Source organism: Diorhabda carinulata, chromosome 4 (assembly GCF_026250575.1).
Source record: "Diorhabda carinulata isolate Delta chromosome 4, icDioCari1.1, whole genome shotgun sequence".
Taxonomy (NCBI): domain Eukaryota; kingdom Metazoa; phylum Arthropoda; class Insecta; order Coleoptera; family Chrysomelidae; genus Diorhabda; species Diorhabda carinulata.
In genome coordinates this window covers 6,234,059-6,251,663 of record NC_079463.1, presented here as the reverse complement: position 1 = coordinate 6,251,663, position 17,605 = coordinate 6,234,059, and the positions used below count along the sequence as shown (strand labels likewise).

General features: G+C 30.6%; 2 protein-coding genes across 2 annotated transcripts; both read right to left on the bottom strand.

Moving 5' to 3' along the window:
• Positions 1-4,806: 4,806 nt before the first annotated feature.
• On the bottom strand, positions 4,807-10,873 carry LOC130892633 (guanine nucleotide-binding protein-like 1). Its single transcript, XM_057798140.1, has 7 exons — positions 10,351-10,873; positions 9,085-9,410; positions 8,875-9,015; positions 7,931-8,141; positions 7,370-7,876; positions 6,334-6,558; positions 4,807-5,083 (listed from the first exon to the last, which is right to left on the bottom strand). Exons 1-7 carry the CDS (start codon positions 10,430-10,432, stop codon positions 4,854-4,856), a joined length of 1,722 nt encoding a protein of 573 aa, XP_057654123.1. The 5' UTR covers positions 10,433-10,873; the 3' UTR covers positions 4,807-4,853.
• Positions 10,874-11,503: 630 nt separating this feature from the next.
• Positions 11,504-17,544, bottom strand: LOC130892634 (RNA polymerase II subunit B1 CTD phosphatase Rpap2). Its single transcript, XM_057798141.1, has 9 exons — positions 17,301-17,544; positions 16,999-17,110; positions 16,111-16,275; positions 15,929-16,053; positions 14,440-14,594; positions 13,667-14,212; positions 13,392-13,608; positions 11,773-11,925; positions 11,504-11,721 (listed from the first exon to the last, which is right to left on the bottom strand). Exons 1-9 carry the CDS (start codon positions 17,372-17,374, stop codon positions 11,550-11,552), a joined length of 1,719 nt encoding a protein of 572 aa, XP_057654124.1. The 5' UTR covers positions 17,375-17,544; the 3' UTR covers positions 11,504-11,549.
• Between the last annotated feature and the right edge of the window lie 61 nt (positions 17,545-17,605).

Here is a 17,605-nt window from a genome sequence, read left to right as displayed (position 1 = left end):
AGAAAAAGATGCCCATACGGGATGGTCTATTCGTTGTCAGCACATCGCTTAGAAATTCCTTAGTCCAACAAGAGATGAGAGAAACGCGGGGAGTGGCTTTGAGTGGATGGATAGTCAGAGGAAGATTTAATGCAGCTAACCTTAAACCAAAATGTCAGCTACGATTTGCCAGAGAACATGTTAATTAAACTGACGAACAAAGGGACTCCGTTTCTTCTCAGACGAAAACGTAGTGTACCTGCATGGTAGCGATAGAAAAGGACGAGTCTAAATAAGAAAAGAAAACGTTGCCTCTGGAGGCGGTTCCTGGAGGATTTGGGCGGGCAGTTTAATGAAAGAAAAAGTTGGTTTTTATTGAAATGGCGGTGTAGCGGAGGGGTTAACGGCATACCTATACATAGAAGAAAAAGCGATTGGAAGCTGTTATTAGAGTCAGGGAAGAGAACATTAAATATTCATAGGCTAATTTCAATTCAATTAATATTTTCACGAATTTTAGCTTAAATTTCCTTTACTGTTATTTATAAACCTTCTCATAATTTTGCTAAAGACTTTTGACCCCTAGCGTGCGACTTGAGTCGATTTTTATGCTATACCACTAAGCTATATCTACTTTGGGTGAGGCTACTCCTTCGTTATCAAAAGTGAAATATTGAGTAGCAGAATTTAAACGAAGCTCTACAACCTACAAAATCCTGTATCGCAGTGGTCGACCAAATGAGGTGGCGACTCCAGAAATGTTGAAGAAAATCCACAAAGCGGTACTGGATGATCGTCGTCTGGAAGTGTGGGAGCTAGCAGACATAGTATGCATTTCAAAAAGTGCAATAAATTGCATATTGAACAAAAATTTGGACATGACAGAGCTTTGCGCAAGATGGGTGCCGCGTTTGCTCACAATGGAACAAAAACAGCGTCGTGAAGATGTTTCGATCGAGTGCTTGGCAATATTTCACAGAAATACAGCCGTTTCATAACCATGGATGAAATGTGGGTCCATCTCTTCACACCCGAAATAAAAGACCAATCAAAACAATGGACTGAAAAAGGAGAACTGGTTCTAAAAAAAGCGAAAACCGTTCCATCTGCAGGCAAGGTCATGGCGTCGCTTTTTTTAGACGCACGTGGAATAATTTTCATTGACTATCTTGAAAAAGAAAAAACTATCAATGGCTAGTATTATCTAACTTTTGAGTTTAAAAATCAAGCAAAAACGGCGGTATTTGGCTAAGAAGAAAGTATTGTTTCATCAAGACAGTTCACCAACTCACACATCCGTTATGGCAATGGCCAAAATTAATAAATTAATGTTTGAATAGCTACCACATGCACCCTATTCGCCAGATTTAGCCCCCTCGGCTTATTTTTTGTTCGTTGACTCTAAAAAATGGCTCGTTGGTAAAAGATTTTTCAACAATGAAGAGGTGATGTCAGCACTTAATGCCTTTTTTTGGAAGCTTGGTGATTCTTATTATAAAAAGATTATCGAACTTATTGAACATCGCTGCAAAAAGTGTAAGGAGCTAAAAGGAAATTGCGTAAAAAAATAAATATATTTGTTTCCAAAATTTGTGTTTTCTTTGTTGGGCCAGGTACTTCTGGGACAATCCTCGTACGTATATAAACTTTTTAAACGAAAACTTTGCATAACATTGTCTTACTTAAATAGGAATCATATAGCAGAAAGTGTAATTACTTATATCAATCATTTAAACCTTTATACACGACTTTATCATTAATATAATTTAGTTAATAACTTTTATTTAATCACACGCAATACATGAACTGTGTATGATTTCTACAAATTGTAGTGAATTATCGTAATAATTTAAATCGAAATACTTGAGGCTGATTCATAAAGGTTACGTTCGATATTTCGTAATAATAATGAAACATGATTCTTTTACCGGTACATTGTAACTATAACAGACAGATTGAAATAAATTGAAAATTTCAAGGCAAACTTTTATAAAGGTTTGCACTGCTGGCAGACTTCATTCATATACTCCATATGGATATCGACATTTCTATTAATTATGACATTCATCCACTGAAAACCTCGTCCTTAAGATTTATGTTGATAAAACTAACGATTTCAATCAACCCACAACATTCACATTTTCTCGAGGTTAATCATTCATATTAATAAATAATGTATATTTGTTTTTCTTTTAGAAAAATTATTTCTTGAAAAGAAAACAATTCATTTAAATATTTAATTATTAAACAACGTATTAATGCAATAATTTAATTATGATTGATTGTTTGTTAGAATTATAAACGTCTACACTCATAACAAAATGATACAATGCCAAATAAAAGTGTTTCCAAATAATTCACTCCATCTGGTTAATGCTGGGCACCCCTTGACTCTAAAATATCCTATTACATATTATTTTTGAATAGTAAACCCTTATATACGAGTGTCTCATGAATAGTTTTCAACCTAACATAATAAGTCAAGTGATGTTTCGGCCAATGTAATTTTAATCGGTTTCCTTCTTTATTTTTTCAAAATATTCAAGTCAAAAAATTTTTTGAATATAAAGAAAAAGCCAGCGAGTTATTATCTTTAGAAAATTGTCGCAAAAATTGGATTAAGAAAAAATATTACATATACTTATTAATAACTCTTCAAACTATTTCTGTAGAATCTTTTGTAGTTGTATTCGTCTTAAATTTCTCATTAACATAATATAAAACACCATTTGCACCTATTTGGGACGCTTGCATAACAGCATACATAGCAAAAAATGGAAAGTGGGTTTTGTGTTTCAAAATCAAGTTCATAATTTTGGCATTGCACCCACTGCATCCAATGTTTTAATTACTTGTTCTACATTCAGTTTTGAGAATCGTATTATTTTAATTCCAAGTTCATCAACCCAACCCAGACGAAATACCCTTTTAAAAACTTGTTTTTTAAATTGTAGACATAAATAACATGTTACAAATCAATTACGATTCACTTTCGTCTCATATTCAAGGCAACAACATTGCAACAAATTTTTTATCAGATTTACAAAATATTTTTAATCGCTTAACATCAATTTTTCAATAGGAACTAATTACATATTTGCACAATATTGCAAAATAATAACATTACGAAGGTTTGAATTTACATTTATTTCTTAAAATTGCATTGTTTTTTTGACTATATACATAGAAAACAAGCATCATTGTGATATTTCCAATGTTGTGCCTTTAATATCTAAATATATGGCTGTACATCCCTTGTGGGGTTGAGCCCCGTAAAGCTTTCTGGATCCTTTTTGCGGGGTGAATCAATCCCCATGGTCTATTCCACTCTGTTGCTAACTATTCTCCGATACTGTCTTTAATGTTTTCTTTCCATCAGTTGATTCCCATTATACTCATATTCTCCTCTAGTTTTTTAACTACTTTAATTTAGGCCTTCTCCTTCTTCTTATAACTCCTGGATCCCATTGTATCATTGACAAAGCTCACGTATCTTCACCAGCCCTTCAAGCTCCTGCCTTAATTCATAATTCATACGTTATCTGTATATTGTTATTATTCTTTTTCGTTCCGCTGTACTCAACTCCTCTTCTTCTCTTTTCGTTATTGTCATTGTTTCTGCGCCCTTCAATAGTATTGTGTGTTATTATTGTTTTGTTAATATTTATTGTGGTATTTTTATTTAGTATTTTCCTCCTTCAAATCTTATTTGCGTCTTATTGCTTATTTTTTCTTTTATTTCTGATCTTTTCCCATTACTGTTAATAATAATTTCTAGATATTTTAAGTTTTGTACTTCCTCAAACTCATAATCCCCTATCATTTTGAATTGATTACCATATCTTTCATAATTTTCGTTTAATTTCTATTTATTTTCAACCTAATTTCTTCTTCCTCTATTCTTGGTTTTTTAGCATCTTTCCAATATATTTCTCCTGTAATCAAGAACATATCGTTTATTCTACGTATGATAAGATTTGACCTCTGCTGTTTCTCAAGATTCCTTTATTGTTAGTTAGCAAGTGCTGTAGCAACATATTGAATAGCATTGCAGATAGTGTGTCACCTTATTTTACTTTTTTATTAATTGTGATTTCTTCAGTTTCTCCTTTAAGGGATAGTAAACTTGCCTTTGATCTCTTGGCCTTCCACAGCCTTCATCATATTTTTCCAATGTATTCAGTCAAAAGTATTTTAACTTTCAAACCATTAGAAATAAATATATAAATTTCTTCAATTTCTTATTACTTAGACCATTTGCATCTAGAAGTTCTCGATTTTAGGTCTCTTCTGTTTTAGAATTAGTTGTTTTAATAATTTTTGGAAGATGAAATATTTTGATAATGACTTTAAAAAATGTGGCCAAACCATATCAACCTCTGGACTTTAATGAATCTGACAATTTTTTCATTGCCTAGTATTCCATTGATTTGTTTATTATTTCGCATTCTCCAGTCTGTATTGTTCATTTCAATTCCTTCATCTATTCTGATAATTTTTCTCCCAAATATTCTTAACATTTCTTGGTCTTTTTATGTCATAAGTTACTCTGAGTCTTATCGAGTCTTGTGGATTTATAACTTTGTTCTTTTTGTTATTAATTTGTTTTTCAGCTTCACAAAATCCAATTAACACATCCTATTTTAACTGCAGGTACTCAGTTATTTATATTTTTCATTAAATTCTGATGACTACCCTAGACGCTTTTATAACTGACTTATACATGGTATAAATATTTAAGTACCCACCCCTCAGACAGCATTGAATTTAATTGGTCAATCACTAAATATGACAATTAACTATTAAAAAATGAAATAAAATAAGAAATCGAAAAAAAAACATTTATTTCAGTAAATTAATAGAACAAATTTGATTCATATATCTGAACCTAAAGCTGCAAATTTATTAGCCGTAGTTTCAATTTCTTCATCTTCACTAATACTATCTTCATTAGAATTCGTTTCTACTTCAGGTCTCTCATCTGGTAAGTATTCATCGGAAATATCACTTTCGTATATATTTTCCTCGATATTGAGCTCAGCTCCGGAATGTTTACCTTGAATCCACTTTACTACTTCAATATCAGGATGAGATGACCAAAATTCTAAAAAAAATCCAACATTTTCATTTATTCTGTGAGAAGAGTTTTCCTGTATCAAACTAAGGATTTAGTGCAATAAAAGAAATAGGAAGATCAATTTTATATATAACATTTCTGTTTTGATAAACTAGCGACCCGCTGCGACCTTATAAGGGTAGTAGAGTTCCCAAACTATTCTTCAGACACAAATAATTAACCAAAGAACATTAACAGAAGGAGCTTTCTAATCTGAAAATAAAATTTTCCAATGAAGGTACGCCTTTATATGAGATTAGTGCACCTTGATTTTCTAATAATTCCATCTTTTGTTGCAATGACTTCAGTGTAAATGTTGTAATTCATTTCTGTTGTAGCTATAGCCAATTTTGCTGATCCTTATAGCTGTTTCATGTGTCCTGTTACTCCTTTTACTGTTAGTTGATCTGTGAATCTAGCTCACATTCTAAAACTAGAGATCCATTTATTAATGAATATGACCCTACTGTATCTATCATACATTGTCTGTTTACAATGTTTATTCTTAACATTACTGTATATGGTGCTTCTTTGTTTTCCCTGTGTCTGTTTCATTATGATAAATCGTTTCTGCTTTCATGATTTTTTCCCTTTTTCTGCATTAGGAATTTTTGTAGTTTCTCATTAAATTTTATACCCATATGTGGCTCTGTTTATTGCTTCATCTCTTGCTTTTAGCGTTTATCTTGACCACTTACCACTTATTTTCCTTACCACACCTTACCTACTTATTATTTTCACCCCTAGATGTGCTTCCACTATCTATAGAGTACCTTCTGCTGTTTTCATTCTGTAACCTCCTCGATATTTCTATATTATATTTTTTTCTCTGTGACTTCTTTGTCTACTATATTCCCCGTAATTTCTTTGTGTTACCTTTTATAATTATTTTCCTCACTTTCTTTGCTTCTGTAATAATAATAATAATGTCTACTATTTTTTTTGCTTGTTTCTTTCAGCAAACATCCTTTTTTACTATGGACTATGTCTGAGGCAAATTATTTTGTAAATTTCTTGGGTGATCCCTAAGTAAGGCTTCAAATATATTTGCTACAATTTCATTCAAGATAATCTAAAAGACCCTGGTTCATCCATTTCCTAACTAATAAAACAACTTTTTAATGAAGTTAGTTTCACAAAGCATAAGGTGAATCCAATCATGGGTATAGTAAAGTAGATATAATACTCTAATCCAAACCTATGGAAGTTTTTATCAGGAGCAAGAGAGAGGAATTTACCTTTACGTTCTGTATAACCTTGTGGTCTGAGAGAAAGACAAATTTTTCCATCGAGAGCCATTCTCAATAAACTATTAGCCGCTCGATAAGAATCCAAGCGAGCTGCTTTAGCTGTATAGAATCCTTTCTTTTTAGCCCAGCCATCACACACATCCATAGCTGACCAAGTATCATCATTTGTCGGATGATCAATCTTCAATAAACTAACTAAGTCTATTCTCTCTGCTAAAAATTGAAACTTTCATTTAATGTTTATACTGAAACCAATTGAACGATGAAATTTATTAGATAATTTTATTCAAGACAATGGAACTGAATAAACAAAACTCGAAAAAAATAGTTCAATATTTTCAAAGAATAAGTTACATTGATAGATCCTCGCATTGCAATAATTTACAGAAGTTACTACAGAAAATTGGTTTAAATTATTGTCCTGCGAAATGTTAATCGAAAATTACATTAATCAAAAATTGGACTCCCTAAATACACACTACTGTATGTATTTTAATGTAACCTGATATTAAGGTTCACTTAAAAAAACTATTGGCAAAGATATACATGAAAGATTCAGTTTCCATGTTAATAGACTTCATAAGAAGAATAAAGCTGGAGAATGTTATTTAGATTAATAAGACAACAATAGAGTTGAAAAGGTCCAAGTAGAATCAACATCATTATCATCACATAGCTACCAGTACAGTAAAAGGTACCTATCGATGTTTCAGAAGCTGTGGAAAATAAATATTTCTATGAGATTGTTAACTAGGCCTCCAATAAATCAGCCCAAGTAAGAACAACCTAAGACACCTGAAGATTTTGTTACGCATTCTCTTGAAGTGTGAGTCACTATGCAACCCCAGAGCACTAAGCCTGGGGTGTATGATAAAAAAGAAAAAGATCACAAGAAAGGGAGATCCTTTGGGTCGTTGGTGTACATGGTACCCTAATATACACACTTAACATAACATTTTGTGAATTAATTATACAGTTTTTGTATAAATAAACTAAAAAATTATATTAGTTAGTTTATTCTTACCTATATACTTGATAGTAGTATAGGGCTGTCTCAATTGAGCTATAGGAAAGCTTCCCATTAACACCTGCAGTGGTTTCGGAACTTTTGATGGAAAAACCAAACCAGGACAATCACATAATTTAACATTCGGTGTTAAAAAAATTGTTTGAAAATGTTTCGTATGACCTGGAGTTTTTGAAACGCTGACCACTTTCTTTCCCATTAAAGCATTCAATAAAGACGATTTTCCTACATTGGGTTGACCTACACAACCTATTGTTAGAATACCTTTATTAAATTTTTCATATTGAAAGTATTCAGTATCGACATTTTTTAAATGAATAACTTCTTCTACATTGACCTTTTCATCTTCATCATCATATTCAATATCCATTTCAGTTTTGATTTTATTCTGCCAAGAAGTAAGATCTACTTTGCTTTCGGTAAGTTTCTTACAAATGTCCAAGATTTGTTGAGCTCCTTCTGCTGCCATACGCATTCTACCTCTACGTCTACGAATTTGAAGACCTACAAAGAAAATTTATATCTAGAAATCACCAAAAATATCGTTTTATAATGTACCTGAAATATTGGATTGTTTCCCAATTAAATTATAACATGGTAGAGTCGTAAACATAACAATATGTAAATTTGGGAATTTTTCTTGGAAATAATGTTTCCATGCTACCACTAAACTTGCTGGAGCTAAATCTATTTTGTTTATCACTAGAATAAAATCTTTTTTGAGTTCATTTGTAACATAATCATATAAAGATGGAGGAAACATCAACGCCTAAAAAAATACAGTTCCAATTCACTTTATCACTAAAAATTGAACTTAATAATCTATATACCAGCAGCAAGTAATACAACTAATTTATCTAATTTTTTAATAGTCAACTAAAGTTGACTATTAATCCAAGAAAACAAACATAGATTCTTTAGAACATATAACAAAATTTGTAAATGTGATGAAATAATCTTCCCATTCATTAACCAGGATACTGTAAAAGGCATAGGTCAGCAGCTGCTATGCTAAATATCACTGACAACATAATAAGAGCACTGTCATATCAGTCTCCTTGGATTACTCCAGTATTTGATCTGCTTGATCATGATTTTCTTTATGCAAAGCTAAAATATCTGAGATTTGATTAAAAATCTTGTTATTTTTGTGGGTCTTACTTGAAAGCAAGAGAGTTTGTAGGGATCAGAGTTCATCTGAGCCTAGCGAAATAGTATCTGGTGTGCTCCAGTGTTCAATAGTTAACCTACTTTTATTCCTTGTATATGTCCTTAATATATGTGACAGTATCCCTGAATAGTCCACTCAGCATAATCTAATGCAAATGAAATTTAATTTAATATTGATGTTGGGCAGTGAGATATTGGTATTCAAACAACTTGCTAAGAGCTTAGGACTAATTCTAGAAGTAAACTTGAAGTTTAAAGGGCATTTAAAGATAATTTTGCAGAAATACTATGCTAAGTTTGGATTCATCAAAACATTCAAAGATTTAACTTACTGCAAATCTAATATCAACAATAAATAAAATAATATCAGACATTTCAATAACTCTCCAAAGCTGCCTCCATGTTTCTATATTCAGTTCAAATAAACTTAGTTCCTTCCAATCAAATTTTTCCTGAATTCCTTTTACATATTCCTAAAAAAATGTTCAATCCATAACATATTTTTTCAAAATTATTAGTGTGGTTGAGAATAGAAGACTTACTGTAAAATATCGTTGTTCTTGTGCTTCCAACTGGGTTTTTTCCAAACTATAATCCCAAGGTGGTCTTTTGGGAAAATCTAAGACTTTATCAAAAAATTGGTTTCCATCTACTTCCAAATCTTTTTTATCTTTCAATTCCAGAGTATGCCTGGCAATTTCTTTTTGTCTTTTTATGTCTTCTGCACTTTCTTTGAAAAATTGTAAAGCATATCTGTTGGGTTTTGACCCACTACCTTTAGTAGGTTGGAAGTTTATTTTCTCAACATTTACTGAATCTTCATCTATATCTTCATCCTTTTTTAGAAGGAATGGTTTCTTCTGAAAACCTATTAAATATAAAGAGTCAATATTGAATTTAACTTTTAACTTATATGCAATGAACCTGCAACTTAATACCTATGTAAAGGTTTTTGATTTTCTTTTAACAAACAGCTGTGGTATTCAAACACTTTTTAGTTTTACCATTTACCAAAAATTTTTTTTAAATTTCTGATACTTACTTTTTACAATAATACAAATTAGTTTGATGGACCTTATGGGGAATTTTATGCTCTTTGAAATCGCTTTTCAGTTCTTTTGTGTACTCGCACTGGTTCGCCAATAGGAGTCGTTGAAGCACAGTTTTTGAAATAAAAAATTTTTTCTTCTATTAGTGAACCAGTGCGAGTTACACAAAAAAACTCTTTACATTATCACAACAATACTTTTTCCAGTATCTTTTCAATTGTACCAAATTTAATTTATGAATTGGATAATTGTTGAATAATTTGACAGGCATAAAAATAGGCCATTTATGAGTAACCCAAAAATCAAATATTTAATCTGAATTATTGCTTGTATATAATAAATAGGATAGAATAGAATAATGAAATATTGTTACTTATAGTGTGTACAGTATAAATATCATCATACTAATGATTCTAAAACTTTCAGAAGCAGACGATAAAGGGAATTATAAGAAATTAAATATTATGCTAACATTCACCATAACACCCAAAATATTGAATATAAAACTTGACAAACCAACATTGTCGAGAGCAGACCTTCACATTAGTTTTATACCATTCAATATAGTTTGAAATAAATAAAAGCAATAACAATCTAACCTAATCCCCACAGTTCATTCCATTCAAAGCTCTATTTTTCTCAAGTTTATTGGGGAAATAATAATTCTAGGAAGTCATAAATTTGAACTTTAGTAATACATGTATAATAATATTGCCTATTAATGAGCTATGAGAGAGAAATATTCAATAATGTACTTACTATCTTTTGACTGTTTTTTTGCTTTAATCTGTTCCTTTTTTGCTTTTCCACTAAATGGAATTTTTCTTCTTCCTTGCGGCATTCTAATTCTATGTTCTGAGCAAATATGTAATACTTATTATTATTACATATATAGTTCTAAGTAATTGGAATAGATAAGACGGCTTATTTATTTTTGAAATTCAGGTTAATTTGAAATTGACATTTTCCTATTTTCTTCTTTTTAAATTAGTTTGCAGCCTTCAGATAGATAGTACTTGGGGAGGCAGGTTTTCACTCTGTATTCACAAATAAATGGTTTGAAACTACTCGGAAAATGAACGAAGATCAATATATACGAAACTATGATTAGTAATTATGTATTCATCTGAAACAATGACAGTAACAAGCTAAGGAGAAATTGAGAACGGAAAGGAAGGTAATCAGAGCAACAATCAACTCAGTAAAAATTAATGGAAGATATAGATTATGAACGAACCGAGAAATAACTGACGAACTCAGCAACGAAGAAAAATCAAAGTTCATCGAGTTAAGTAGTTGGGGTATGTACGGAGAAAAGGAAGAAACTCTCTAATATACAATATGATGTAATGGAATCATGATGGTATAAAAGACGCTACAGGCCTAAAACAAAAAGATGAGTAACCAGAGTGAAGGAAAAGACAGGAAACAGAAAGTTTCGTCGGAAAATAAACGAGAAGGTGTAAAATGGTTTATAACAATTTGTTGTGATTTGATTACCATATTTATTAAGTTTAAATTGTAAAGCCCACTATGGGCTTTAAGCCATTATAATTATTCTGCAATATTTTCATGTTGATTCTCAAAATTTTCAATGTCTGACGGTTCGTCGGAAGAAAGCGGCTTCTATTCTTGGTCACCGTCATCACTTCTTGCTAAAGTTTCTTCCAAATCTTATTTGGTTATAGAATATTTTCGATTATTCTAGATATGCTTTAGGAAATTAAGAAAATTTTTGAAAGAGAAACGGCTTGACTTTATAATCATTGCACATTGAGAGATAAAAGTTGACAGAAGTTACAAAGAAGTTTCAATTGAAACATATAATTCATGATTTCTATTAACAGCAGAACAATTGCGATGAAAATCAATGAAAATATAGTAACAAAATACAATAAAAAATGAACAAAAATATCAGTTATTCATTTATTTATAAATAATTATAAAATACATCACAATTAATTCGAAGAAATATAAATTTCCACAAAGGAATCAATATTGGAAACCTCGTTGAGAATATCACTAAGTATGACCTCTTTATTGGGTAAAATTGATAACTGATGTCCAATATACTCTCGAGATGCTTGCTCTTCTAACAAAACTTTTAAATTATTATCTCGAATGGACAACCTGAAAACAGTGATTTTAGAAACGAATATTTCAAAAATTAAAAAATCTCACATATGGACTAAAATTATACTTATGTAATTCCACATTACAGGTCGGAACACTATATTATCAGCATTTAGATTGAAGGTTTTAACTAAATTTTGTAAATCTGAAAGTATTGTGTTGTAAAACTTTATCCTTAATGCTTGAAGAAGTTGTTGCATTCTGAAAACAGAAAAAATCAATTTTCTTCTAATACACAAAGCAATATTTATAAAAAGGGAAATAAAGGATTTTTCAAAAACTACAAAAAAATATATTGACGTCTGAACTTCTTTATTTAGTTCATCCACTGTACCTACAAAACTAGCATTAAATTTTGACAGTACCTATTAATAATATATTAATAAGAACCACTTTAATTAAATGTCAAAGCCACTTTTCCAGAAAAGTGAAAACATGATGTACAATTTTTTTTAAAGCTGCTCCTGATGAGGAAAATTAAATATTTATGGACCTATTTTAGTATTGGGATCTTTTTAACGTTGAATTTATTTTACCATTTCATAACTCACATTTTGACACCCAGGCCCTCATCAAAATCACTCAGATGATGAATTTAAAGTAGCTGAGAGTAAATTCCAACTTAAACCTCTTCAGAGAAAAGCCCAAAAAGCTTTGGAAGTGAAGAATAGTAATGAATAAATAAAATATAAGCTTTCTACAGATTCTGCTGTATGCTTTGACCTCCACCAATCATTGCCAATGCCTCTTGACAATTTTTAAGGTGTTTTATTTACGACAGTCATGGACTTTTGTACTCAAGATTTAATAACCAATGAGAACTATGGCTAAATTTCAAGTGGTTATGAAGAATTTGTCCAGGTTGTGGTCAAAGTTAAATTAGTAGCAGCGTTAAAATCAAACAAATCTCGGCTTGCATAAGGGCTACGATAAAGGGATTATTTCTAGTTCATCAAAAACAAGCAATGTGTCTGCTGGAAAATCTTCAACTACACAAACCAAATAATAGCGCTTCCTGAATTTTCCTTTTAGTTTGGATAAGAGACTTCTAACAAAAGGTTGTTACTCAGATCTGATGAAACGCATTAATGTCGAAACTAGTATGACAGCAAACCTCTTCTCGCAAGAGCGAGCCATTACCGATGCTAAGTTGGAACCGTTGGTATTAATAATCAGAACACACTGTTTACACTACTAGTACACTAACTGACGCTAGATAGTGTCATTAGGGATACTTAGGTGGAATTTTTGGAACTGTTGATGATAATCATACAGAATACACTGTTTACACTAAAACTCACAATTATTGAGCTCCAATTTACCTTGACTTTTTGAAGACAACAACTTGATTATAAAGTTCAAACTCATACAATTCAGTCCCCTAATCCTGCTTTGGATATCTTTGGTATGGTAATTAAAATAGTTCCAGCACGTATGTCACATAGTCTATTTTAATCATTATAGTTAATGACACTTAACACACAAGTAAACATTTATTTTAAGAACTTTTGTTACTTAGCCCAGTTTTCATTTCAAATCCATAAATTTTTTTTCAAAAGTAATAACACATTGCATTCTTTATGTATCTTTGTGATTGGCCCATTTTTAATGAAAAAAGATATAATATAAAAACAATCTAATGAGAAATTAGAAAAATGGAAACTTACGATTTATTGACAGCATTTAAAAATATTTTTCTTCTCAAAGCCTTTTGTGAGTTCACATCCACTAATGGTAATACAACAGGAATATCTTCTGAATCTTTATTCTCTTCAGATTTATTAATTTTCGTTGGAAAATTACTATCTTCTTTTTCTAACATCACACCACTGTAGAAACACTTAACTTTAACGTTCAGATCCTTATTTTCCTGCTTTAGTTTAGCTAAAATTGGAATTTTTTCAGTCAACCAAACCTCAGTTCTCTGAACTTTTATATTTACCATAATCTGGAAGTGGTTTCAATTTATTGCCAAGTAAACTGTTATCAAATTTTTCATCGGCCATTTCTCGTAATTGAAGTCTCCTGCATATATCCATGTATTTTATCTGTTGGCTCGTTTGCAATTTATCAATACTCAATTTTTCAAAACAGTCACCTAATTTTTTTTCATTCAAAATTTCTTTCACTTTAGATTCCCCGTGTAAAAATATTAATGATTCCAAAGTTACCCATTCTTTTATCACTTTCCTTAAGGTACCTTCTATATCAACTTTGGGAGGCTTCATGATTTTTTTCTTAGTTTTTTTAGAACTGACTTTTATGGAAATATCTGATGTAGATGGAGATTTTTCAGATAAGTCAAGTTTGTTCTCGAAGTTCTCTTCGTTTTCAATGATCACTGGTAGACTAGATGACTTCTGGAGGTTAAATGCACTAAGATCTGTTCTGATAGATTCATTTTGTTGCTGTTCTTCTTCTTCTGTTTGTTCTGTTTCAGTAATTGTCTGCATCGTTTTCACCAACCTTGACGTTTTTTTCTTATTTCCTAGTAAAAGAAAACTATAGCTTGAGTTGGTTAAAAATAGATAATTAACTAATGCAGAAATGAATGTTAGACAAGACAAGACAATATTTTAAACCTCCCCATAAATCACCAAATCTAACATTTAGTGAACATAGGTTCTGAAGAATTTATAAAGATTAGAAAATTTGCTTTTAATTAGCTACTTAAGTGCTTAAGAGCTGATTATAAAAAATCTATCAAGGACTTACGTCTTTGTTTATCTTTGTTTTGTTCTTTAGCAGATCCTTGTTCTTTATTAATAATATCTGACAGTGAAAACTGTGTAAATTTGCCAATGGAAGTAAAAGTAGATTCAGCTACAGGTTTGGAAATTCCTTGATCTATGTATTCACCAGGTAGACCACTAAAATGTAAACAAAAATTTCAAGTGTTAATATGTACAGGATGTCAAATATAAGGTGACCCATATACTTTTCTCCAAAACTGTAAGAGTTATCAAAAAACTTTAATTATAAAAGTTCTTCATATTTAAAGAAATTTGTAGATTTTAGATTTTTTTATTATACAGGGTGTCCCAATTCCTCAATATCGACATCAACTTTTGAATTTTAAATGAAACACCCTATATTTTATTGCGTTTTTTTATTTAGTGGTAAAAACAAAGGTAACTTTTGAAAATTCCGCAAAATAAAAATTAGGCTAACTGGCATCATTTGCAAAATGAATTTTTAAGCACAAAACTTAGGTTTATTGAATTTCGTGATTTTTGAGCTTACCAGCTGTTATGACTGCAAAGGCAGAGTTAGCCTTTCATAAAATAAAAGCGCAATACCTCAAGAAAATAAGAGATAAAGTTCTTAGATTATCTTTAGATTACATCCATAATATTTCAGTGCAATGTTTATCCAAACAGTAAGAGAGCTTTGCATATTTTCGGATTCTTGTGAGGAACAAATCAAAAATCATAATGTGGTATGCTCGTGTCTCATTGATACTGTCCAATTTGGTAAGATCTATCTTCTTTTTTCTGTCATTTTGGCCAAATGATCAGAAAGGATGTATAATAAATATTAGAAGTAAATACATTCAATTTGAGAAAGAAGCAATTCAAAATTCCAGTTTAACCAATTGAAAAAGCAAACAATTTATGTGCCCAAGATATTGTTACATTCCCCACACAAGCTGGAGTTTATTGTTAACATTATAAAAAACTGACTAAGAATAAATAAGTTGGTACTATATTTGCGTTTTTTTCTAGCCTGTATCCAATTGAATATGAAAGGAAACAAGTCAATGATATCAAAATAAATACAAAGCAAAGAAATAATTAATATTACAGCCAAATAACATGATAAATATGTTATTTTAATCAAATTTATTGACAGTTTCATTTTGGGTATAGAAGGCATAAAAAAAATGAGATAATCACGGTAAGGATCCCTATAACATTGATATGAATGCACCAGTATCTTAGCTATAATTTTTTTTATATACTGAATCCTCAAATACATTGAAGTGAATGCTAATTCCTTTCCAAATTTAGGTTTATATATGTTCAATCTTTTTATTACTTCCTGTTTTCAGCTAAGAATAAACCAAAACATTCAAAGTACGAGTCAAAATAATTCAACAGAAAAATATGGTGAGAAAAATAAACATGACTCTGTTACTCAAAGTATACTCTCAAGTAATTGTAAATGATATAATTTCACAACTTTGTAAATTAATCATACTTACCCATCATTACTTGCCAAGAATTGATACTCTGGAATATCATCTAATTTTCTTAGCCACAAAGGACTATCATCTATTTGATTTTTAATGTGAATACTAGCCTTGTAACAAAAATTACTACAATAATTCTGGAAAAATTTGGTTAAACATAAGATAATTAATCAAATTATTTGTTTAAAGTATACCTTTCGATCTGTAATATCATAAACCTTATTATTTTTTGTGGATATAAAAAACTGTTTTTTGGGCATTTCAGGGATACTTTTCCCACAAACAGAATAGCCGCATAATTTTATGATTGCTCTTTCTTCGACAATGTCTTGATAATGTGATTGGTTAATAAATGGAAGCTAAAAAATAATAGCGTATATCCCTATCATCTCCAAAATGTAGTTAAAATATCATACGCTAAACAAACAGCTCACAGTAGGCTTGTGCAATCATAAAAAATATGTCAAAATGGACTATTAAATAATTATTTTTTCCAAATAGGAACCAAATTACAACAATAGATATCGAGAGAAACCATAGATCTCTTTGAAGAAACAAAACAAATTGAAAATTGTCATCCTTATGTTTTGGAGGATCCAGATTATTATTGAAGTGAAGGTTGTATGAATTGCTTCGTAAAACATAAATTTCACTTCCACAAACTCCTGCTTTAATACGTGATTTTTATTACAGATTGGGAAGGGGATGCAATTGAGAGGTCAGAAAAGTTTTAGAATTACTTTTTAGGGTTTACTAAAAAGTAATGTAACACAAAACCTAATAACTTGAATTCCAAATTCAACAACTATGATTGCAGAACAAATACAGACTTCGATACTACCAAATAGAAGATGGAGAACATTTTAAACACATATAATGAAGTAGAATGTTGATTACTAAATCATAATTTAAATATATTTTTATACTTTTTATGCCTACATAACTTTCAAACTTCAAAATGAATTAGGTGGCATGTAATTTAGACTAAAGTATTCTTATGCTAATGTATTATCAGAGACTGAGAAATATGAGTTTTTCAAAAAAACCACACTGTTTTTCAATATTGTATATATCTCACTTACACATTTAGTGAATATTTCAGGTCGAAGTTTGCCTTCTATCGAGAACTCGACTATTTTCATAGCTCTTGTTTCACATTCTTTTTTCCTTTGTGCTGTAATCAACAATTCTTTCCTAAAATATTTTAATATTCTTGTACATATAAAACATTACTTATATTGATTGAACTACAGACTGACAAAATAATTTTTTAAATCTGATTAATAGTCTTTTATAATAAAATCATAAAGTATCCTATTTATCCATTCAAATGGAATAATAAAAAAGTTTCATTGTCCCAAATTTTGTTATACAAAGATCTTACTTAATTTCTCGTGACGGTTCCTCGGATTTAATGTTGTTAGACAATCTAACAAAATCATCCAACGAATCCCTCATTTTTAAAATTGGAAAATCTTTATAATTTCTTATTATTATCTTTATGAAGTCCCAATGACATTTCTTACTAATATATACCCTGTTAGACAGTAATTACCACAGATATACCAATGGTATGTTCTGTGGTAATTACTATAGGGGCATTCCACTAAACGTTCACGGCACCTGACATATTCTTTTGAGCGTTCCTACGATCATCATGTTCGTGGCAAGAACGTCATTCATGACGTC

Coding starts and splice junctions, on each gene's coding strand:
- LOC130892633 (XM_057798140.1), bottom strand. CDS start 10,432: ATGCCGCAAGGAAGAAGAAAAATTCCATTTAGTGGAAAAGCAAAAAAG. Junction 8,142..8,874: donor TTGTTGATATTAGATTTGCA/GTAAGTTAAATC, acceptor GTATTTTTTTAG/GCGTTGATGTTTCCTCCATC. Junction 5,084..6,333: donor AGGTTATACAGAACGTAAAG/GTAAATTCCTCT, acceptor GATTTTTTTTAG/AATTTTGGTCATCTCATCCT.
- LOC130892634 (XM_057798141.1), bottom strand. CDS start 17,374: ATGAGGGATTCGTTGGATGATTTTGTTAGATTGTCTAACAACATTAAA. Junction 13,609..13,666: donor GAAACCACTTCCAGATTATG/GTAAATATAAAA, acceptor TTCCAATTTTAG/CTAAACTAAAGCAGGAAAAT. Junction 11,926..13,391: donor TTAAATGCTGTCAATAAATC/GTAAGTTTCCAT, acceptor TTCTGTTTTCAG/AATGCAACAACTTCTTCAAG.